The 24760-nt window shown below is 42.9% G+C and overlaps 1 protein-coding gene across 1 annotated transcript in view; it reads left to right on the forward strand.

The window, feature by feature from the left end:
• The window catches only part of snta1 (syntrophin, alpha 1), a 29301-nt gene extending 6492 nt beyond the window's left edge, over positions 1-22809 (forward strand). The window contains exons 2-8 of the mRNA XM_061832806.1: positions 911-1096; positions 16908-17103; positions 17174-17363; positions 17883-18013; positions 18551-18747; positions 20192-20379; positions 21154-22809. Of these exons, the coding sequence (XP_061688790.1) occupies positions 911-1096; positions 16908-17103; positions 17174-17363; positions 17883-18013; positions 18551-18747; positions 20192-20379; positions 21154-21246 (1181 nt within the window). The 3' untranslated portion in view covers positions 21247-22809. The remainder of the gene's footprint in view (positions 1-910; positions 1097-16907; positions 17104-17173; positions 17364-17882; positions 18014-18550; positions 18748-20191; positions 20380-21153) is intronic.
• The last annotated feature ends 1951 nt before the right edge of the window (positions 22810-24760 follow it).

Consider the following 24760-nt stretch of genomic DNA (forward strand, 5'->3'; position numbering starts at 1 on the left):
GGAGGAACGAGGCCATTGGCTTGTAAATCCCTCCTGGAGAAAACTTGTACAAGATGGATTTAAAATTAATTGAATGCCTGTTACAATAGATAGCGACTGGCATGCCGCAAGAGCAGTTGAGTCGCCAGATGACGTTAGTGAGCATTGTTCTTAAGTTGCTAACCCGACAACCTCGATTTAACTGGCATGGGTGGAAGACACACAGGAAATAATTTGAAGATTCCTGATGTACGGTTTTAAAATTTTGCTGTACGTCGAGAGTGCGAAAAGTAAAACGCGTCACGGCTCTACGTATCGTGCCGTGGTAACGAAAGACTTCATGATGAGGTTTAAGAACTGAACGCGGCCTGAAATTTGGCAAAGCCAGACACCTTCACATTGTACATAAAGGAAAAAGCAGACCCGCAGTTCCTTCAGCCCTTTCGAAGCACCCAGTTGTGCTGCAGTTCTCGATTCTTGGGGTACAGTATCTTGATGGACGTACGGTTGTTGGCATATTCTGGCACTGTTTTCAATTGTGGAAGATAACTTCTGTAAAATTAAGCTGTCTTAGCCATGCACATTTGAAGATGGCAGTGTTTTACTGAGAATGTTCTTGGAATGTAACAAAAAGCAGAACTCAAAGCTAAAGTACATCTGAGGTCGCACGTGAAAAGATGAGACGGTATGTAAATTTACTTTCACTTACTTTTTAACCCCAATACTTTTAGTTGAGTTCCACCTTTCACCACCGTTGGGTAGCTTAACGTTAGAGGTTACACTCTTAACATGAAAAGAAAAAAAAAATCTGTTGGTTAACTCCTTTTTTAAAACTTGTTAAAACTCAAGCTTGCCGTACAGACAACCATTCTTGCAACCGTTGACATCAAACTCCTACAAACGGAATGGTGATGCGCATCGTTTCACGCAGGTGGGAAGGAGAACAAGATGCCCATTCTCATCTCCAAGATTTTCAAGGGCTTGGCTGCCGACCAGACGGAGGCGCTTTATGTGGGCGACGCCATATTGTCCGTCAACGGCTGCGACTTACGGGAGGCCACGCACGACGAGGCCGTGCAGGCTCTGAAGAAGACCGGCAAGGAAGTCATCCTTGAAGGTAAGACGTTTACACTTGCGCAAGATTTACGCAAACACTTCAGATGGACTCCAACAATGCCAAAGTTCTTCTTCTGCCCTTGTCCCTACTCACTCTTGAATATGATTTGATACCGTTTTCCATTATGCCCGTTGGTTTAATCCTAAAGGGTCACGTGTGATAATCTTATAGTGACACTCTTTTAAGTCATACTTTGATCAGACTTATCTGGATACATTTAAATAATGAGCTTGCACGATAGCAGACCAAAGACTTGAAATATCTGTGGTCGTCTCACAATAGCAATGAAGAGATGGATTTGTTGCTTTATTGCGGAAGTACTGTGTGATAGTGTTGTGCTCCCCTACAACAAAACACCTGCTACGCTGTGGAATGTTTACAGTGAGAATCCGCAGGGTTTTTTACCCCCCCCCCCCCCCCCATTATTTCTGCTGCCAGGGCTCATGTAGGGAGGTTTGAAATGGAATGGGAAAGTGCGCACTTTGTGGAATTTTAAGCATTGGATCAAACCAAAAGAGAAACTGAATTATTCATGAATGCTCTGTCATGTTCCAAATTGAAAATAATTTTCTTGACATTTTAACTTTTAAGTGCAACTGTATACACACACGCACAGATATACAGTATATATTTAGATTTAAAATTTATCCACTCTTGATTAAAAGAAATTGTATTTGAATTTAACACCGTTAATGTCTTGGTTAAGGCTATGCAGAAATTAAAGTTTTCTGTCTGGTGGAAGTTTGCTGTAAGCATTGTTTTCACCTGCCGCAAAAATTTTGTATGTGAGTAATAGTAAGTGTAAGAAAAAATGCATAGAAAAAAAGGTCTTGCTGAGATGACATAAACAATCCAGGAAGTTAACATTGTAAACTCCGTTATTAATCGGTGATTTACAAAGCGTGGTGGTGAAATAAGCTGGGATGTCCCTGAAAAAGACATTGCTTGGATGGCAGCATATGTTGCTCCAAAACCTGTATGTACCTTTCAATGTTAATGGTGCTTTCAGAGATATGAATATTACTCCTGACGTAGCCACTAACACACCCCCAATACTATCCCAAATGCTGACTTTTTGCGCTGATAAGTCGTTTTCCCTTTTTATCTTGGAGGACACAACGTCCTTGATTTCCCAAAACAATGCGGCACACTCGCGAGCTTTGTGAGGATGAGCGGCTAGGACAATGGACAATGTGGACTCATCAGACCATAACACACTTTTACACTTTGCATCTGTCCAGCTCAGATTGGCTCAGGCCCAGAGAAAACGGTGTTGTTTGAAAATTGGCTTTCGCGTTCTACGGTAGAGTTTTAACTTACATTTGTAAATGCAGCAACGATGTTTGTTAATTGACAATCTTTTTATGTTCAAGTATTTTTTCTGCGGTGTCACTTTGTGTAAAAAGTTTGGGAACCTCTGCTCATAGCTAATTTAACAGTTGGTGAAAACGCAAGCACTTTTTTTTGTAGGGTTTTGAGCAACCCTGCTAGTGAGTTTTGTTGACTTCATTCAGCCCGGGGAGCAGAGATGCAGACAGGGGGGCTCAGTGCTTCTGTTTTCCACTCGCTCACAGTCAGGCAGAAACGTGTTGACAGCCTCAACCTCAAGCAGCCACAGCTCAAGCGGTGCAGCTCTGCGATCCGTCAAGTCGGGAATCATTTTGGGCGGGTTCCCCCCTCAGTAGAGCAAGCAATTAGATGAAAGAAGTGAAGAAGAAGAAGAAGAACACTCCCAGTGGCAAAGTGACCATGAGTGCTCACACTTTTTTTTTTTTTTTTTTTTTTCCCCACACCACACACTTATCATGTAGCACGATTGTGTTACATGACTGCATTGGTAAAGACAACATTTATGTGCCGGCCGGGAAGGTTTGATCTGGAGCTGTATCCACTAATGTCCGTCAAAATATGGAACCTTGTACTGTGGTGCCTTGATGTACGTCTAAAGAAAATGCTCATCTTTCTTCTTTTCCCATCTTTGGAAATTGAAATGAATGGAAAGGTCATTTTATCTGTTTCAGCGCTAACGTTTTGGGGATTTTTTTTTCACAAGCAAAATAACACTACAATATTTTACTTTCTATTTACAAGATGTAGTAAACAAAATTAAATATGAGGTCTCAAACAATTTAGCATTGTGTTTTCCTGCTCATTATCTGGTCGTCCAGGCGTGTACACCTTTCTACCAGGGGATAGTATAATACCTACATAACAAATACACTTGCTCGTAAGTGGCAGTACCATTAGTTATTTTTGCAGAGGATAAAGTATATATTCGCATGATATTGTTAGACAACTACAACACTGATGCTACTTTCGTTAGCCTGTCTATAGCATTTTGTGTTGACTGTCACCATTAAGCTAGCAGACCTACTAAAGTTATTTGTTTTGGTTAAACACACGATGTTTAGTTGTCTGTTTCCAATAAACCTTAACTGGAAATGGCAATAAACAGGTCAAAGCAAGTATTTGTTATTTAAAAAAAAAAATATATATATATATTGTTCACTATACGCTGCTCCTTTCGAAATTTTCTGCCACCTCGTGTCTCAAATTCTTGTTCATGACATGGCAAAAAAATGAAAAAAAATCTGCTGAATGTCAACCCCAAAGCAATCTCAATGAATAGGAAAGTGTGTGTATGTCAGTCTGACTGCTTGAAAGAAAAAAACTTGCGGCGATTCCTCGTTGTTAGCCTGCCCATGCGGGTGCCCTCGTCTCCTCTCTGTTGCCCTCTCGTCCTGTCTAACCTTACATCAAAATGTGATGGAATAATCAATGTGTGTGTGAGAGAGAGGAACAGTAAACACCACAGAGGGTCAGATAAATATAACTCATCAGATGAAACCATAAATCCCCAGCTGCCTTCATTTCCTCCGTTATATGTATTTACAACTTGTGTGTGTGTGTGCATGCGCAGGTAACCTCCTTTTGTCTGTTCATAAACTATCATTTCTTTTGCTCGATATTTAGTTGAATGCTATTTTTAAATCCCGAGCTTGGCTTTGAAAGCCCAACCCTAACCTGAAGTCCTATTGTGAATTAAAACACTACTTTGAATGTTGAACCCTGGCTTTAAAATTCTACTTTTAAAGTGCTAACCCTGACTTTGGAACCAAACCTTGAAATTTTATCGCCGGTTTGAAATCCTACTTTCCAACCCCAACCCTGATTTAAAACCCTACTTCGAAACCCCAACCCCTGATTTAAAACCCTACTTCGAAACCCCAACCCCTGATTTGAAGCACGAGTTTGAAACCCTCATCTTGGCATGAACCCCCAATCCTGACATGAAATCCTGCTCTGAACAACAACCCTGACTTGAAAATCTATTCTGAAACTCTATTTTCTTCTAAAACCACACCCTGACTTGAAGCTCTACTTTGAGACCCCAGAACTAAATTAAAACTTTAGATTGAAACTACATCCTGGCTTGAAACCCTACTTTGAACCCCAAACCATGGCTTGAAACCCTACCTTGAATCCCAAAACTGTCTTGAAGCTCTACTTTGAAACCACATCTGATTTGAAGCCTTACAGTGAACGGCAAACCATCTTGAAACCTTATCGGTAGCTTCAAAGCAGTCTTTGAACCCCAGCCCTCAGTGGAAACTTCAATATATGACCCGGATTCTGTCCGAAAAGTCTTCTTTGATCCTGAAACCCTGGCTTTGACATGCTACCTTGAGACTGGTCTTGACATATTGAACCCCTAACCTTGGTTTAACAACCCTTTGACACGATACTTCGAACACCTAACGCTGATTTGAAACCCTAATTTGAACCTCTAAACTGAGTTTGAAAACCCTACAAGTACTTTGAAACCTCAACCCAGATCCGAAGCACCAACAATAACTTTAAAAGCTTTACTTTTGACACCCTACTTTGAACCCCAGCCCTGTTGCCACCATTTCCTTTGAGGGGGAGGAAACTTTAGAATACTTTGCTCCAGAGTCAGAACTGTGTAATGGAACCTCTGTGCATGAACATGACCTGGCGCCTGGTTTCACTTTCCACACCACGTTTTGCCTTCCTGCCAAATCGGTTTCCGTTGTCTAGCGGTTTGTATTTTCAAACACAGCTGCACCAGCATGCTTTCATCTCGGTGGTATAACAGAGTCTGATAACTTTTTTTTTTTTTTTTTTTTTTTGTTTTTTAACACGGTGTACACAACTCCGGCGTGGGCTTAAGATCAGCCCCAAGTTACTTGTGCAGCGATTGCAGAGCTTCTTTCCTCTGCTAGGACATTTGTGGACACCGCTGGTTCTCTCTCCCGTGTCCTTTTCATCGCCGGTCCGTGGCTCACTCCACACACACAAACACACACATGGATTAAGGAGGCTTAGTTATGGAAGCTCCGGAGTGGCAGTCTTTCCATTGTTGTAGTAACTTTTTTACTAGCAGGCATGGAATGTATTTTAGATGTTATGTCAGCTGCGTGGGGCCATCCAGTCTGTGCAATAGCAATTAGAGGGCTGATCACTTTGTAATCTTGAACTCTTGCCTGAATGACATCAGCTATTGTCGTATGCATCGGGGAGGATTGTTTTCAGGCCAAGGGAGGGGAAAGAAATTTTCAGTGGAACCGCCCTGAGTCATACAAGCTGGAGTTTGACCAAAATGTACGGTTGAAATTAGCGGTTGGCATGTCTCCCTCACAGTTTCGGTCTGGGTTCGGATGCCGGCTCCGGCCGTCCTCTAAAAACTTTGCATGTTCTCCCCGTGATTGAATGGATTTTCTCCGAGTACTTTGTCTTCCTCTCGCGTGCCAAGCAAATTTTTACACCAAATACTTTATAATACCACCATCACCTCCCATCATTAAAATACACTTGCACAGAAGGCCAAGTCTTCGTCACAAGCTAGATTTGTTATTCTACGCCACTGTAACTTAGTGCAGAATTTAACGTTATGCTTACATCTATTAAAAAAATAAAAGAACCACAGCGATTAAATAATGTTAACTTTAAAGTGCACTGCACATCAAAGTGAAATAGAAATTGTACCGAGAACATTATTTTGAAAGAAACAGCTGTGTAAGAGTGAAGTCAAATGTATTGGATTTAAAAGTTAGAAGCACGACTGAACTGCACTTTGACTGTGATTCTTTTCCATAGCACGAGAAGGAAAACATTTAACTAAACATGCAAATGGTTGTTTGTGGTTATTTCATTCTATTTGACAAACACGGCGCGCTTGACTCAGCCGAAGCGTTTGTCATTCGTGACAGTTTTCCATAGTGGAAAACGGGGGGGGGGGAACACTCAGGATAATCTTTTAGAGGCATATAATCATCAGTCCTTTGGTGACTTTGGAAACGGGAGGCGAGTATCGGTATGCTGTGTTACTCACTCTGTTAGTTGGGCTTTAATGTGTGGACATTCCGGGATTGCCTCTAAAATAATTGCAGCCACTTCTCATGCACGTCGGAACAAAATGTGCTGACATTTGGCTTTGATGCACATTGGCACCCGTTTGTACTTTTTGGGCTCTTGTATGTGGCTAATTGAGCATATTCAATCAGTGGCTGAGGCCTTCATTGAGAGAAAGCAACCCAATTGGTGGGTCACTTTCAGAACGAGAAGACAAATGGCTGCTTTGTTACATGGCAAATCCTTGGCCGGCTTGATTTTACTGCGCTAACGGTGTCGTATCGTGTAGCAGATGGATGCAAACACAATCCCAGCACCAACTGTGATCATTAAGCACGTAAATATCGTATTACAAAAGTGTGACAATTCCATGTGCGCAAAGCAGTGGTGCGTTAGGCCTATGCCTGGGGTGCGATTTGATTTTCAGGAAGTTCATCTGTGCTTATGACGCTTTGTCAGCACTCTCCACAGGCACTAACCCCAAATCTAATCTCCTGCTGTCTTTCTTTGCCACACACTCACACTTGCTCACCTGCATCCGATCTTTGGACTGGCTGCAACATACTACTGGAAAGTTTGGATGGAGGTTCTCATTCAGCTGTGTCCGAATGTTTGACTCCTAGCCTATGGATGACAATCATTTCTGGACACTGAAATGAGTCACAGTTTGAGTTCTTTTCTTTTTTTTTTGGCTGTTTATTAACAGACGAGCTTTGTTTCAGCTTTGTGTTTTTGCCTCCCCTGTTTCTGTTGTCAGCCAACCAGCAATAGAAATATGTCTCGCTTTGCCCTATGGGTAATTTAGCCCAACATATGGGAGCCGCTTTTTCCCAAATAATAGTAACTACTCTGCTCACCGCAAATGCCGTTGCTATTATGGCTGGGTTGCACGTGACGTCACGCTGGTTCATCCGGGAACTTGACCGCCATTGTTGCAGACAAGCAGTCAGCTGTCCATCGTCATCATGCCAGATTTTTGTTTGCGTAGGGCTGCGGAAATCGTGGAAACAGAGACATTAAAGAAGATACAACGGAGTTATCGAGTTTAATCTTCTGTACATATCTAGCTTGTCGACGTCATCGAGTGAATTAAAGTAGGCAGAAAACACCCAATGCTCGCCGTTTACACATGGGTCTGTGGACGTTGCCATGGCGATGTTGTCTGCAACGCCTAGCTTGTAAGTAGAAATGGCGGCGATTATCACGTGATTGCAATAACACCACCAGTTATGTGGCGTTTTCAGTTAACACTTGATCCAAAGTTACCAACAACAATGACGTATAATGAGGTAGTTTTGCTCCATATGTGTCATCACGTAGCACAAGAAGGCAAGCTCAGTTACCTTTGTAATTGGGGTTTGTTTTTGTTTTACTTTTAGGAACTATTCTCTTTGAACATTGGAGTATATGCATTAAAAGTGTAGTCAGTATCTTAAGAAGTGTTTTTAAATTCCAACTTGACTACACCATTGTAAGTAGAACCCATTCCAAGAAGGTACGAGCAATTCAGCCCAAACATGACCCGCTGCACACGATTGTCCTGTTGATCCACGATTACCATTATTAGCGTTATCTCTCTGAAGCCGGACAGCAAGTGAGATTTTCTTTGCTTTACAATTCCTACATGCGTGCAAGCTCCTCATTTGGCTGCCTCGGGATGAGGCCACGTCAGCAATGTCAACGTGCACATGAGAACGTCAGCTGTGTGGGTGCAATCTGTAACGTGATCGGGGCTTCTGTCCTCGCTTCTATTAGTGCGTACTTCATGATAAATGGCTGTGATTTAAAAGGTAATGTGGACAACTCGTCATGGTCGATGGACTTGGTGACCTCATAATTTGCCTACAGACGGTACAGTATGGTTACCTGAGACGTGCCACTGTTTGGCATCTTAAGCTGTTGTGCCTCTGAATCAGACAATGTTTACCGTTGAAGTTCAGTCACAACTCGAAAGATGAATTCAGGACAGTGTGCATTGTAACTTGATTGCAAGGTATGAGTGATCATATAGGCTGGGTGAAGATCCGCAGCCACTTTCTAGCAAAGTCCAGGTGCACTATGATGGCAAAAAGCAAGCATAGAAACATTTAACACGTTTTACTGGATGTACAGCAGTGGCGTCTGTTAAACGGTCCGCGCTTGTTTTCTTGGTAAAATTGTGGACACGGAGGTGAGAGTAATTTTTTTTCTTTTTTTTTTTTTTTTCGGTTACGTTTAGTTTGTTTAGTTTTCCCACTTTCAATCAACTCATTGAACTAACGGTAAAAAAAAGAAATGTCATAATTAAACACAAGCTTCCGCGACCACAACTGGTGCCCAACAGCACGCAGACTTGTTAAAAATTAGCCAGTTAACAACCAGAGGCCAATCTGATCTTAAAACAGGAAAACAGTACACTTTTGTTGTCAAGGTTTTGTGGGGATGGCGGAAAAAGTGGAGGACAGTGGCGAAGCAAGGCAGGATGAATCTTAACAAAATGAATTTATTTTCCAAAACACAAAATCAACCAAGACACATGGGAACACATCTAAAGTAGGATATAAGATAAGACTCTTTCTTTTTGTACTTGACAATTAAGAATGGTTTTTTTTTGTTTTTTGTTTTTTTGTATTATGACAGAGGTGAGACTGTAATCCCAGCACAAAGGAGAAAAGAGGTTCGACTATACGTTTCTTGCGGTCACCTCATTAAAAACACCAGCGGTCGCAATCACAGAGCAGTTATTTTGCACACCAATCATTTCATGCCGCACTCCAACTAAGGTTCTGTCTCATGCCCACATGCGGTATCATCCCTGCTGTGAAAGTTCGGACCCTCTGAACGCTACACTCTGTTCTTTTGGCTTTTGAGTAGCCGGCCCATGAGCAAAGTGCGCTTACGCACAGCGAGGGGATGGATTATCTCGGAAAATAACAAAGCTCGATGAAATCGCAACTCTTGCTCGAGGGGCTTTCTCGTTCTGTAGCGTGACGTTTGCTTAGCGGGACCCCTTCTGAACCCCGCTGACTGTTCCAGGGCCTACGATAAATTAGCGGCCAGGCCTTTGTCACTGCGGACTCCACTGAACCATCTCACTGCATGATGCATGAGTACATACTGTGTGTGTGTGTGTGTGTACGTGTTTGTGTTTAGCTTGACTCTCCAGACAGAAAGTGGAAGAAGTCTGCAGTTTGGCCTCCTTTTCCTAAGGCCAGGTCCTGTTCATGTTTGCTTCACTTTCATTTTGTACAATTAGTATAATGAACTCTCCCGACACTCTACGCAACGTAATCACCGTTGGTGCTTTGGCAGAATGCGAATGAGTTTACTGGTTTTATTCAGCGTCCTCCGTTTCGCCGTCGTACCTTTGCGAGGCTTGCATTTAGCCAGGATCATAATGATAAGAGGCTCTGGGAATAAGGAACTTATCTAAATTATTCATAGGGGAGAAGCTCTTGACAGATGACCGACAATGGCCGAATGAAGCACATCTTAAGTGGCAGGGGCAGCATGTTGTTTATTAAACGCGTGCATTCGCTCATTGTTCGGCTTGCATGTGAGCGCAAAGATTGGCTCTAGTGTCAATACACAGCGGCGTACGTGCATACCGGGCTAAACTTAAGCATTTTTCACCTACTTCTGATCAAATACAGAAAGGCCAGATTGATTGTTTCTAAAGCTGTGATTCAGAAAGTGAGGCATAAAGACTCTTCATAACTTCCGGTGACAACCCTGGCTAAATATACAGTAGCTCCGCCCCGACATGCAAAGATCTTTGTCTCCGAGCTTAGTTCGATACTGCTATATCATCACTCGAAAGCTTAATAGTTAGCCTAGCATCTTCAATTTTGTATTTTACATGTACTCTTTATTCTTCCTTGTATTTTCCATCAGTTTGTATGGCCTACAAAACAGTGATAGTTGTTTAACGAGCTTTTTTGACTGGCGGTAGTGACTACGACAACTAAAACAGCCGCTGATAAAACAACATAACATTCTATAGAATGTTGCCAATACACTTAAATAAATGAAGTAGTAAACTAATTCCACAGGGGTACTTAGCATTGTTGAATCGAAGCCCCTTCATTGTCAGCCTTTCTGCTATAAGATGACTTCACTGACTGTGGAAACCACATTTTGGGAAGTGGTCCACTGATCACCTCGCAAGCGTGATGTACAAGTCATGTACATGTGCTGCATCTTTTGAAATATTTGCCCTTTGTTGTCCACTCGTTCCAAACATGAAGACTAGCACTCTGGGCTGTAATAGCTCCCCCCCCCCCCCGCCCCCCCCCCCCTTTTACCTTGATCGACTTGAGTACACTCTGCAGGCAATGCAATGAATGGCGAGTACTTGTGATTTACTAGATTGTTTTGGCCTGAGACATCGTTGTTTTTTTTTGTTTTTTTTCTTCTGCTTGTCGGTGCTGTAACATTGGGGCATTGTTCGCCTGGCATGCTTTACAGAGCCAACCGCGTGCTTGTGAGGTCACTGGCTGACCAATGGCATTCCAGCCGTTCCCACGGTTACCAGTGGAGGGGGAGCAATGAGCAATGTTAGTATTTTACACAGATCTTATCCTCTCTTGATGTCTGTATTCTTTCGTAACTGTCGAGCTCACAATCTCAGTTTTGGCTTGCCTTATTCTACCCGATTAAACTGTTGAGTATGCGTCTGGTCTGGGGACTTAGTTCCCGTGTGATTTAATCAGAGGATGACCAAATAAGACAAGACCATATGCCCAGGATATGTGAAAACAATGGTGGTCGGATATAGCGCGGTCCTTGTTGAGTGATGATGAAAGACAAGCTCAGAGAAGTGGTTTTTCTTTGTTTTTTTTTTTTTTTTTTTTTTTAAAGAGCTACCACTCAATATGATTCTTATGTTGAGTGGTCTTTCTTTCAAGAGAATTAAAATACATTTTTTTAATCTTATCCAGGTCACGTAGATATTAAGTAATTCAAATGTCAACATTACATTACTATTTAAGTAATTGAGACTAAACATTGATCATCATGTATAAAAAAAATATATATATATTTTCGTGCCATATTTTTCCTGAAAACGTCGATCAAAATCCCAACTAATGTGACTTCAAACCATTTGACTTGGGGAACGCCATAATTGAGTGGAAAAACTTTTATTCTTGCCTTTTGTCTCTCATAATGCCTTTGTGTGCGGATATGAGCGTTATTTTGAATATTTTTGTGCATATGAAGGGTCCACATGGTTTCTTTTTCAGTTTGTCAGATATGTACATGGTGATGTACAGTACTGCCTCCCTCAGGACTGCAATAAAAGTTTCATTTAAAACGTAGCTTTTATTAGTGACAGAAACACAACTCAGCTGTCGACATATATGATCAACTAGGAGGAGGTAGTCTGACATTTATTTTCGTCCTTTTTTTTTTTTTTTCTGGCAGATGTATGTGCTCATTGCATCGTCTTGTTTTTATTTTCATTTTGCTGCCTCGACAGAAAGGCGTCACCAGACATTCTTTCATGCCCCGATGACATTTATCAAGTCAAAGTAGCAGGCAGTATTTATTCTGTCATGTTGTCAACTGTGACTGACATCTTAGTGGTGGGATTGAATGTGTTTATTATTATAATTCAAAACCAAATCATGTCATGGTACTTTTCCGTTGCAAGTAGCATTTTTGGAAATGGTGCTCTGGCTACTTGGAAACTGCCCTGGCAGTCGAGAGGCAAAGGTTTACAAAAAACTATTAAAAAAAAAAAAAAAAAAAAAAATAAATATATATATATATATATATATATATAAAAACCTCAGTTTTAAGTGAATGATGTTTAAACTGTCTGGTCAGGATTTCACAAGAACTGCTTAGAGGGGGATTCTTTGGAAGAAGCATGCACACAAATGCTGTACAAAAGTGGTCTCACTGGCTGCCAGATAAGCCGAAGTAATAACGTTGCCATCTCAGCTAATTTTAGTCCCCGTATTGAATGTGCCGCCCCTGGAATTCATGGCAACATTTTTGGCCGGGCTTTGCTGGATGTAGGACGTTTCGTTTTCTTATCCTACAACTTTCAATTTTCTCTCCTTTCACTGTCTCCCCCACACACACATTGTGCATTCCTTTGGTCCTTCATAATCCCCCATCCACAACCTCTCAGCTTTTCATCCACAACTCCGTTCGCTATTTGGGGATCCAACGCCGCCATCCATTCTCCATCTTTGTGAAACTGGACCTATATAAAATATACCGTCATGGCCTTTTTAAGAATTTGCAGTATCTCAATGTATGCCACAAAATCATTGGCCCTGGCTCCTTGCAGATCGTGTTACTTTGTTTCCGTTAACTCCACTTACTGTATTTGGATAACTAAAAACGACCGTGTTACATTTAGACAACACTTAAGTGCTAACCTTGATGTCTGCCTGCATGGCGCCATCGCTTCCAAGAGTAATAATGTAAGTGAAGAACAACTCCTCCCTAACTGCCACTTTGTCAAATGCAGTCATAATCCAATTGAATCCACTTTTACAATGTTCAACCTCATATGTTAAATCCCGTTTGTCTTTGTCCCGCAATGTGGAAGACTTCGGCTGCCAAAGACGGCAAACATCCATCATTTGGCACCAGAGCAAATAGACAGAAGGTCATTTCTTTGACATGCAGTACACAAGTTGATAGCTACTCCAGAAATGTAGCAGGTACCTGTTAATTCTTTGCCCCTTGACTCCAGGCCTTCCAGCGCCAGCATGCCGGCACTGACTGAGTAGGTTAAGCAAGAATTAATATGAAGAATCTTGTGTTCGGGAAAAAAAACATGCTCCGTGGATGATTCGAGGAAAAAAGTAACTTGGAGAATAAGTGAAGATGTTACATTTTTTTATTAAGACGGCTTTCCCCAATGGTTATTGCTTTTATGGCAACGGTTGAATCCAGTACATGCGCAGCATACTTCTCCATTCAGCAAAACGGGTCAACGCACTTGCACCCGGAACGACTTTAAATGTCTAGTCTTTTTTCAAAATTAGTAATTAATTTATGTGAAACACATGCCACCACGGAGCCAACAATGATGATAATGTCCGATATTTAGGCTTAGTTTGTGTTAACCGTATTTTCCGCACTATAAGGCGCACCAAAAAGCCTTTAATTTTCTCAAAAGCCGACGGTGCGCCTTATCATCTGGTGCGCCTTATTTATGGATCAATATTGATCCTTTAGCGCAGCTCCATCTAATGGACGCATAAGGTAACCCCGGCCTCTAGTGTAGTGTCTATTCTGTGCGCCTTATAATGTGGTGCGCCTTATATATGAAACAAGTTTTAAAATAAGCCATTCATTGAAGGTGCGCCTTATATTGCGGAAAATACGCTACATATGTATGTAGAAATAAATGATGCACGCATGGTTATTTTTTATTTTAAGAAACCAGCCATAAACAAAACGAGAATTCAACTTTGAAATTTTCCCCGTCATAGCATACACAGGAAGTCCGTGAAACCTCTTTTCGGGTTTGGTCGAAAAGCGTTCTGCATGTAGCTTATTGGAACTGTGGGGTTTTATGGAATTTGAGCAAAACGTTGCGGTCGAAAATCTGATTTGTATCTAAATGGACCGCGGAGAAATATGAACACAATTTCTAGAACCCTTGTTTTCAATTTATTTTGGTAGCTCAAAAGAGTTCAGGTATTAAAATGTCCAATCTGACGGGTTGGGCTCAGTAATGTAACTCTAACTGTTGCTCTTCCATGCCAAACACAACAAATAGCATTGAACCTTGGACATGATAGTCAACTTGCTGCAGTACGTCCCTCCACTTATGAGCCTGTACTATGAAGACATGTCCGCTGTGAATAAATAGTTTCTGAACATGTCACAAAGCGGTGATCCGCCAAACCATTAGCGCTGCTGTTTCACTTTATAGATAAGTGAATCTTTTGTGGAAGTTCCCCCTCCAGCTTGAAGAGGTTGTTGTTTTGTTTTTTGCTTTTCTTGAAAAAAAAAATGGCTATATGAGAGGCTCCCTGGCTGACTGAGCGGCAGGAATGTGATCTATTTTGGGAACGGTGGAAGCCCCCCTCGCTCACTCCTGTTGTCCTGTTCTGGAGTTCTTTTGCTCCCAGCTACATGAGTCTTTATCCTCAGCAAGACGAGAGCACTTCATACTTCTTCAGTGAAACCAGAGCTCTACCTTCAGCTTTCTGATTTAGTCCTCGGGCTATTTTTACTTCCTGCCAAATTCAAACCCCAGACCTCGGCCTGCTGCACCAGAGCTGCCTGTGTGTGTGTGTTTGTTCTACATGTGTACAAATGTGTGTGTATCATGTATAAAAATTGAAAAGGTGCCCGGGGTTCAGAATAACTCTCTTACAAAAAAAAAAAAAAAAAAAAATTGTAGTTTTATCAAAAATGTTCTCTTTTCAAAGATGCTCTGCTTTGAGTGACACTATCAGAGAAGTATTCATTTGGCAATATGACTGTTAATTAGGGCTCGGAGCACCAAGTTTAAGAATGCTTTGTTGTTAGTCCTGATCTGGGCACAAACTTACCGATTTCTAAATTGGGAAAGGAAGCATTGGATAAGCAACTATCCTGTGGTGTTAGGTGGCCAATGAGGATTCAGAATGACAGCCAATTGGAAAGTGACCTGAAGGTTTTGCCGCTGCCGGATTTTGGTGTGTGGTGTGCTAAATTGGTTATTTCGAGTACACCACACACTTTAAGAGGACTTAAAATTCAGTTAAGATGTCCAAAATCACTATCCGTGAATGTACTTTTGCTAAACCTCTTCTTCTCCTTTCGGCTTGTCCGGTTAGGGGTCGCCACGGCGTGTCATCTTTTTCCATCTAAGCCTATCTCGTGCATCTTCCTCTTTATCGCCCACAGTCCTCATGTCCTCCCTCACAACATCCATCAACTTTTTCTTTTGGTCCTCTCGTTCTTTTGCCTGGCACCTCCATCCTCAGACTCTCTCGCCTCTGAACGTGTCCAAACTATCCAAGTCTGCTCTCTCTCGGACCTTGTCTCCAAAACATCCAACTTTGGCTGTCCCTCTCATGAGCTCATTTCTAATCCTATCCAACCTGCTCACTCCGAACGAGAACCTCAGCATCTTCATTTCTGCTACCTCCAGTTCTGCTTCCTGTCCACCGTCTCTAATCCGTCCAGCATGGCCGGCCTCACCACTGTTTTCTAAACTTTGCCCTTCATCCTAGCGGAGACTCTTCTGTCACATAGAACACCAGACACTTTCCTCCAACTGTTACACCCCGCTTGGACCAGTTTCTTTACTTCCTTAGCACACTCGCCATTGCTCTGTATTGTTCACCCCAGGTTTTTGAAGTCATCCACCGTCGCTATCTCTTCTCCCTGGAGCTTCACTCTTCCTCCTACGCCCCTCACATTCACGCACATATATTCTGTTTTACTTCGGCTAATCTTCGTTCCTCTCCTTAGTGCGTGCTTCCATCTTTCTAATTGTTCCTTCGCCTGCTCCCTCCTTTCACTGCAGTTCACAATATCATCTGCGAACATCAAAGTCCAAGGGGTTTCCAGTCTAATCTCATCTGTCAGCCTATCCATTACTACCGCAAACAGGAAGGGGCTTAGCATGGATCCCTGATGCAGTCCCACCTCCAGGTTAAATTCTTCTCACCGCTGTTCTGCTGCCCTCATACATGTCCTGGACTATTCTAACATATTTCTCTGCCACAATTTTGCTAAACTGGATCACCTTTTTCTTGAGAGCAACCAGAGGCATGAAAACATCTGGAGGAGCCCACGCTCAAAAAGGCCATTTTGGTCTAAAGTGTGGGTAATTTTAGGGCAATCTCAACAACGTTCAAGGTACCTGATCTTAAATAACGTACTCCTTCTAGACTTGTCCAGCTGGAACCAAATATCCAAGAACTGAAACAAGCGGAGGGCGAGAGGGACCTGAAAGGGGACGCGTTGAATTAATCTACAAAAAATTCCAATTGAGGTCGATGCAGAATAAGTACAAAGTCCAAGAACGAGTGCTCTTGGCTGAAGAATGCATCAAGAGCTCATGGGAAAATCGGAGAAAATAACATGTTGAATTTATAGACATACAACCAATGGCCACAGTGTACTTATGGGCACTTTAACCTCCATTTTCCCTGTAATTATGGATGCACAGAACCCATTTGTCTTTACTGTCAGAGGAGCTCACGGAGCATAAATTTCGCTTTGGAACAATCCCACTGGTGACAGCTGAAAATGAAGGCTGCCAATCCAAGTAATTCACGTTCCAAAATTATTTAGCTCGGTTTTGTCAGCCGTTCTAATGTTATCGAAAGATACGGCAATCGTGTGGTAATTGGTACTGTATATTCAACACATTGCAAGATGATGTAAGAAAAGAAGGGATGTTTTTATATTTTTAAAACGTGTGTCCATGGGGGGAGCTTGCTTGTCAGGCATACAGACAGACACACGGCATACACTTCTTGGGTTTCAGTCAAGTACATCAAGGAGATGTCGGCTTTCTTCAAGAGCTCGGGGTCCCCCGGCGGCGCACTCCCGTGGGACTCTCCTCCCCCAACGCCCCAGAAGGGTGCGGACCTCTCGTCCGCCGAGAGCAAGGAGCCCCGCAGCATCCCGCTGAAAATGTGCCAGGTGTCCCGCAAGCAGTGCCCCCCGGACACACAAAACAGGTACGTCCCGGTCGCTTCTGCACGGTCACTTTCGGTCAGAGACGAGCGACCCGTCGTGTCCACCCGCCAGGTACTTCGAGGTGGTTTCGCCGAACAGAAAGAACTCCGTGTTCCTGCGGGCCAAAGACCCGGCCATGGCCCAGTCCTGGTACAACGCCATCCAGGCTGGTGCTGCCAACCTTTTACCGCAAGTGAAGGAGGAGATGAAGATCTTGCAGCCTGGTTTGGAAGTCAAATACTTGGGCTGGATTACAGAACAGGTAAGCGTAAGATCACCAGCCTCTATTATCTATACTAAGAAGGTTCTTTTTCTGCCAAGAGTCCATACGTTGTCGTAGGGCAGTTGTCAATAGGACCGTGTTTTGAAAATGTTGTGTCGGAAAAAAATTGTAATCTTATTTCGCATCTGCACGTGTGCAAAAGGCAATTTCATAGAATATACAGTACGTTTGAATTCCTGCTAATTACGTAAATCCTTTAGTGAGGAGGGAAGAAATTGTTGTGTTGTCATTTTTATCCATATCGTCACAAAAAAAAATGAACAAGTTTAATATAAACGTAAGATGTTGAACAGGAAAATAATGCAAATAAATGAAGTGGGGATGGATCTCTATAAAGGTGTCCATTTTGGCAGAAATTAAAATTGATTGTTTGGTAGAGGAGTATGCAGCATGTACTGTAAATACGAGAGGGATGAGCTTTATTATCCCTTCCATCATCGATATGTCGATGCCGCCGGTTTTTGAAGACAAAAATCAACAAAAGTGTCACGTGTGCAGGTGGTGCAGGGACCAGAGAGGCCGGTCCTCGCTGTGCTGACCGACCGCGAGCTGCTTCTCTATCCCGCCTTGCCCGAAAGCAAAGACGCCATCAGCAACCCCGCCAAGAGCCACCCACTCATCACCACCAGGTGTACATACATACATACATAGATACAATATATACACGCATAATAGCACTAAATGTATTGCGCAAGAGACATAATAGAACTCGGGCGTGGTCACTGGAATTACTATTTTTGTCTTTTGACCTGGTCAAGGCACATTTGGTCCATTCCGTCGCTCGATGTCACTCGCATTTTGCAGGCCTTACTGAAAGCAATCATATTTTTTTATGATCACGAGACAGCTCTTGTTAAGTAGAAGTTTGATAGGAGCCATCTGTCATGTTAGTCAAAAGATCTTCGATACTCCGTTCGGCGGATCTGCAATTGTAGAAGGCCAGCTTTTGACGTTTCACATGAAATATCGAAAATATTGCCACGCAAAGTCCAGTTTAGTGAGGATGGAATTGCATTCTCACTTTTTCCATGTCTGCCTCAGCAGATGTTTAGTTTGGAAAACGTTAGTGAGAGCAGCAGTTATGAGTCATACTGTATATGTTTCCACCCTTTTTATACTTTTAACCCTGTTAACCCCGCTTGCTGCGATCTCGGTGTTCGCCAAAGACTGGTCCACTCCGGCCCCGGGAAAACCTCTCCTCTCCTGGAATCGGAGCTTTCATTCGGCCTGCGTTCGGGCACCAAGCAAGGCGTGGAGACGCACGTGTTTCGGGTGGATTCCCCCAAGGACTTGTCGGCGTGGACTCACTTGCTGGTCGACGGCTGCCACAATGCCGCCGAGCTCATCAAGGAGGTCACCACAGGTACGTAGTAGTAACACTGAAGTTATTAATACCGGTACAGTCAGTCACGAACCAAGCTACCGTATTTTCCGCACTATAAGGCACACCCAAAAGTCAAATTTTCTCAAAAGCCGACGGTGCGCCTTATCTATGGATCAATATTGAGCCGTTAGTGCAGCTCCATCTAGTGGATGCATAACGTAACCCCACCCTCTACTTTAGCGTGTATTCTATGCACCGTATAATGCGGCGCACCATATATATGAAAAAAAAAAAAGGCCATTTATTGAGGGTGCGCCTTATAATGCGGTGCGCCTCATAGTGCGGAAAATACGCTACTTAAGTCATACAACTGTAACATGAAATCAACTATTAAAATGGAACAAACAGTTGTACTTTTTGATCGCACGGGACAAACATAAAGAACAACTTTGGGCTTTTCCCTGGCAGCTAAACGGTCGGGCGGCTAGCGTGAGAAGCTAAGCTAGCATTCCACATCTTGACTTCGTGCTCAGTCTTTGTCACACACACACACACACACGTTTAAGCGTACCATCCAAATCCAATTCCTGAGTTTGCCAAAAGTCCCTGGACACAGCCTCTTTTTTCACAATTTTAAACTGTTGCCAGGAGTTTTAATAACACGTGACGTGCTTTTCTCAAAACACACACAGAAGATGAAGAATTACAATTTACATCACGTTTTCAAAATGGTCCACATCGTGTTTGCTTTTGACACAACCCGCATGCCCGCTCGGGAGCCGTAAACAACCAAACGCTGTTAAGAGTCCGTCATTGAGATGATGACGACGACGAGTTGCTTGCATTATTTTCCAGAGGATAATAAGATAATGGGTGTAAAGCAAAAATGAACACAATTTCCCTTGCTTTTAAGTGCCCATGAAAGACTTTCTACTCCACCCTGTGTTGTCTTCTGTCCATGTAGTGGAACCGCATGGACACTCACTTTTATTGTCTTCAAGTGTCCTCTAGCGGTGACATGTGGTGCTGCAAAACCTTCTCTGTTTGGCGGCAAGGTGTAGAAGTGGTTGCACCATGTGCCTCACAACTCTGAGGTTTGGGGTTCCAACATCTCCTTTCGTGAGTGGGGAAGACATGTTCTGCATGTTAGCGCGGGTTTTCGCCGTGTACTGTGGCTTCCTCGCACATCTCAAAAACCTTCGTTGGGTTCGTCGAAGATTCTAAATTGTGCAGAGGTGTGAAGATCAGTCGGTTGAAAGACTCCGGCTCACCGGCAACTCCGGTATCGAAAATGGATGAAAGATTTCTTGTCCTGCATCTCATTACATCGACAGCCGAGTTTGTTTACTCACCACTGTTTTAATGCTAGCTTTCCATTCATCCATCCATCCGTTATTGATCCGTTTTTGTACTTGTCGTAAAAAATGCGACAAACGAACATCTAAGCATAGAATAAACGGTTCCCTGTACTCCCCCACGCCAGCGTGCAGCTGGAACGGAAAGGAGTGCACCCTGGGAGTGCACATCGACGAGGGCTTCACGCTATTCACCGAAGAGCTGGGCGTCCGCAAGAGCGTCCTGCTGCAGCATCCCTTCGAGCGGCTGAGGATGTCGTCGGACGACGGCGTCCGCATGATGTTCCTCGACTTCGGGGGGCCTGAGGCCGAAATTGTGAGTTTTCCGCCATCTTGTTTCTTCGCCTCCTAAAGTGAGCAGATAAAAGAGGGACAAAATCCTTTTTCACAGCGATGACTTTTTATCTCGATTCACACGACAACCGTCATGACTAGGAAGGCATTAATTACAGTGGAAATGTTTACCGTAATTTCCGGCCTACAAGCCGCAACCTTTTTCACACGTGCAAGATGGGGGCACGCGAGCGGAAAAAGTAAGAATGAGACCGGTGGAATATATGTGCCGAGGAAGGGATTTTTACCGGCCCTGTTAGCGCTGCGCTGGCGTTAGCGTGTTGCAGCTTTGTTACTGGCGCGTCTCAGTGATATTTACCGGTAAGTTAAGTTTTAACCGGCCCTGTTAGCGTTAGCGCGGCGCGAGTGCCATGCTAGCGGTAAACTCTTTCTGTGTACCGTTTTTCTTTGTAAATTTCTCATCTTTCAATGTGGGTCTGGGTCTCAATGTGTGCACTTGCGGCTTTTACGCAGCTGCGGCGTGTCTATGTACCAAATGGGATTTCCTTTACAAATGTACTCGGTGTGGCTTGTAACCAAGTGCACTCTGTAGGGCGGGAATTACGCTATTTGTTGAAATTCATTATAAACCCGGATATGAATTTGAATTAGATTAATGACGACAATGATACGTTAAAATAGTTCCGACTTTGGTATCATCACCATAAAACGTATCAATGATTAAATTTCCCTTTGTGTTTCTAGAAACTGCTAAAGATGTAACGTTCCAAAACTAATTTCCACTTTTCTTCCCCAGCAACTGGACCTTCATTCTTGCCCCAAGACGATCGTGTTCATCATCCACTCGTTTCTTTCCGCGAAGGTCAAGCGACTCGGCCTCCTGGCATGATGACGTCCGTAACAGTAGCAGTAGGATTATTATTATTATTTTTTTTTTTTTTTTGAAGTAATTCACAATAACCCAGACTGACTGACTTGAGAGCAAGCGATGACTAAACCTCTCCTGGTCTCTTCCGGCTGCTTCTGATCTCTCGTGGAAGACCGGCGTACATTTTGGGCCTTGAGGTTTTCACAAATGCACAGCTCACGATTTACACGTTGATTATAAAGGACAGCGACCGCTCGCGTTGTTTTTTTTTTGTTTTTTTTTTTTTTTTTTTTTTCCCCCCCATTTTTTTCTCAACCGTCAGCCACAATTTTGGTAAGCATCCCTACAGCTTTTTTCCACTCATTATTTGTGTGTGTGTATGTCATCATGAATGCTTTGATGCTTGATAACGTCCGATGAATTAAAAGGTGACAGCGTTAGTGGAAGTGATTGATCACTGAGTGATCTAAAATGGATATAAGGATTCATTAAGTGATGGACCTATGGATGTTTAAGTTGCCTATTCATAAAAGAACAAACTTTCATGATGTTTTTTTTTTTTTGCGGGATTTGAAGGCAATATTAAGTTAACTCCAAATTTCAATAAAAAACCCATCAAGGCTACTATCAAAGAGGGCACTCACCTCATAAATCGTTGGACTGCATGTCATATCAGCCATTTCTCCACCCATTGCGATCGTGATCAGCAAAAGGCCGATTATCTTGTGGTGTGGGGTGTGTTAGGAAGGATTCCCGCCCTCCCAGCCACGAACAGTTTGGGGAGGAAAAAATACAATTGTTAATTTTTTACCTGTTCAATGCCTACGATTGCAAATCACGATGATGTGGTCAACAATGAGTCAAGGTATTTCCCCTCACTTGGGATCTAAAGTGGCAAAGGTCAGAGTGAGAGATTATCGTCTGGTGCGGTGGTGTGTTAAGAGCGATTTACCCTTTGCAATATGATCGGGGAAAACAAGTCCTAACTTACAATGTCAAATCCTGATCTGTGCGGGCAACACCTGGGACGGACTTAAAATGCAAATTTCCTGACCTGCTCATCTTGATTACACCACACGCTCTATGAGTAGAAGTACACAAAGCAATTAACTTTTTTTTCGATATACGCAAATAGCTTAACACAAGTGTGGTTGCAATTTAAAAATAAATAAATAAATAAAAAAACTTGTAAAAAAAAAAAAAAAAAAAAGCTCGTCATGAGTAGTGAGCTTTCACATTTTAAAAATCTGTTAGGATGTTAAAAATTGGTACGTTGTCCAAAATGCTCAAGCAATTTTTTTTCTAATCTTGTTCTCATACATTTAATCACCGGAGCAGACAAATGGCCTTCATCACAAAGCACTCGTGTATTTGTAAAAAAAAAAAAAAAATATGTGACGTTAATGTTTATCTTATCACAACACTAGAAAATGATTTGTATTCATAATGTATGCCTCAACGCCCTCCAAAATAAAATGTACTGTATATTCTTATTTAAACAAGCAAAAGGTGTGCCTTTTAAGGGTTGTTTGTACATAAACATGTAATAAACTTTAACTTTTAACATTTTTCTTAATTGTTTGTTTGATTGAATCCACACGTATCGAATTTTTTTTTTAGGTTTGGGATTACAATTGCTGCTTAAAATGTCCATCGGTGTGCGTGTGAGAGGAAGAACTCCAGTGACATGCAAGCACCTAGCAAAGTCATTGTCATGGTTTTAGAACCATTTAAGCAAACCATATTTGAACACAATTTAGTCTCTAAGCGTAAAAAATTCATCTATTTTCTGTGTTGCTTATGCTCAATAGGGTTGCGGGCACACTGAAGCCTATCCCAGCTGCACCCTAAAATGGTCGCCAGCTAATTGCAGGGCACCAACCGTGCACACCTATGGGCAATTTAGTGTTCACTGCGTCTACCATGCTTGTTTTGGGGATGTGCGTACCTGGGAAAATCCGCCAGAGAGGAAATACAAATGCCGCACAGGCAAGGCCGGATTTGAACCCGCGCTCTCAGAAGTCGAGTGTTGATGAGCTCACCAGTCATCCACCGTGCAAGATGTGAGCAAATACTTTTATACTACACAAAGGTAAATAGTCTACATCTGCAAAAAAAATATTACTGATTCGCAGCAGTACAATGAGTAGCATTCTTCATTTGTGTTAGCATGACTACACAGAATGATGCTGCCTCCCAGTGACCAAAGTGGGTACACCAGAAGGAGCAGCACGATGAATTGAATTGCTGCATTAAATCACCAATTGGATATTCTTTATTTTTTTTCTTCCTATTAAATCATTTGATTACTCAAATGTACAATATTATAAAGTGCTATTTCCCCCCCCCCCATCCAAAACAACATTTTGGAGAAACATTTTGTCCGGGTGTGCCTAACATTGTCACCTTTGACCATCACTCGAGCGCCCCTTAAAGTATTCCCGCAGTCTCTCACACAAAGTAAATGTGTAAATAAATAAATGCTCCTCTCACACGGCGGCGCGCTTTGGTGCCGCATCTCATCATCGAAAACGAGCGGGAACAAAAGCGCCCGTCGCGCGGCCTTAATTCGACGGCGCGAGTGTTTATGACATGCGCGCGGACGTGTGTAAGGATGATGATGATGATGATGATGGTGGTGGTGGCGATGATGGCGAGCTGCGTAAGTCAGCGGGGTGCGTGAATGGAGGCAATCAGGCCTGCTGCTAGCCAACTGTTTCCATTGTACATGCTTTTAACTGTGTTATCAGCATGGAGCAGATGCGCCGTGTGTGTGTGTGTGTGTCAGACACACACAATGCGAGCTGCGCATATATCAAAACAATCCCATTTGATCACATCTATATTCCCCCCCCCACCCCGCCTCCTTTTCCACTCTCCCTCCTCTTGTTGCGGCGTTGCCGTGGCAACGGCAGGGGTGCTCTCGCGTCGGCTCGCGCTGAACTCTGGCGAAATTGGCAATCAGCCCGTCAGATCTGCCGAAGGGGGTGGGAGAGGGATTGTAGGGGGGGGGGGGGGTGGGGGCACAGATGTTGAATATATTTTGACGAACAAGTGTGTGAAAACGTGCTGTCGGGATGGAGAGGAATGTGGAATAAGGCGAAGGACAAAACGGGAATTTCCCATTTTTGTCCAAGGCGGCAAAGCAAGCGTGCCATCTGCAAACAGTGAGGGAACAAAAACAAAAAAGAAGAGAGATAAAGGGACAGAAGAAAAATGTAATTTACAAGGAGGTTGAATGTTGGTATTTATACGGCCGCCTGCAGTAGTCGTTCTTTTCACGGGATGATTCCATTATTTTGGGGTTTTTAACTTATAAAGCATTTACAGCAGGGGAGTCACGGGCCACATTTTACTCACGGTTCCCCTCGGAGGGCCGTTATGACTGTGAAACCATAAAAATCTTTAACCGCCTCGTCACGTTTACGTATGAAATTTATGAACTCGGTTTGGAATCAGAAATCGAGAGCGATGAGTTTTTTCCAACTATTGTTGTTTGATAACAGAACACTGGTTGTAGTATCTCAACGTTATC

The sequence above is a fragment of the Syngnathoides biaculeatus genome, chromosome 10 (assembly GCF_019802595.1).
Source record: "Syngnathoides biaculeatus isolate LvHL_M chromosome 10, ASM1980259v1, whole genome shotgun sequence".
Lineage (NCBI taxonomy): Eukaryota > Metazoa > Chordata > Actinopteri > Syngnathiformes > Syngnathidae > Syngnathoides > Syngnathoides biaculeatus.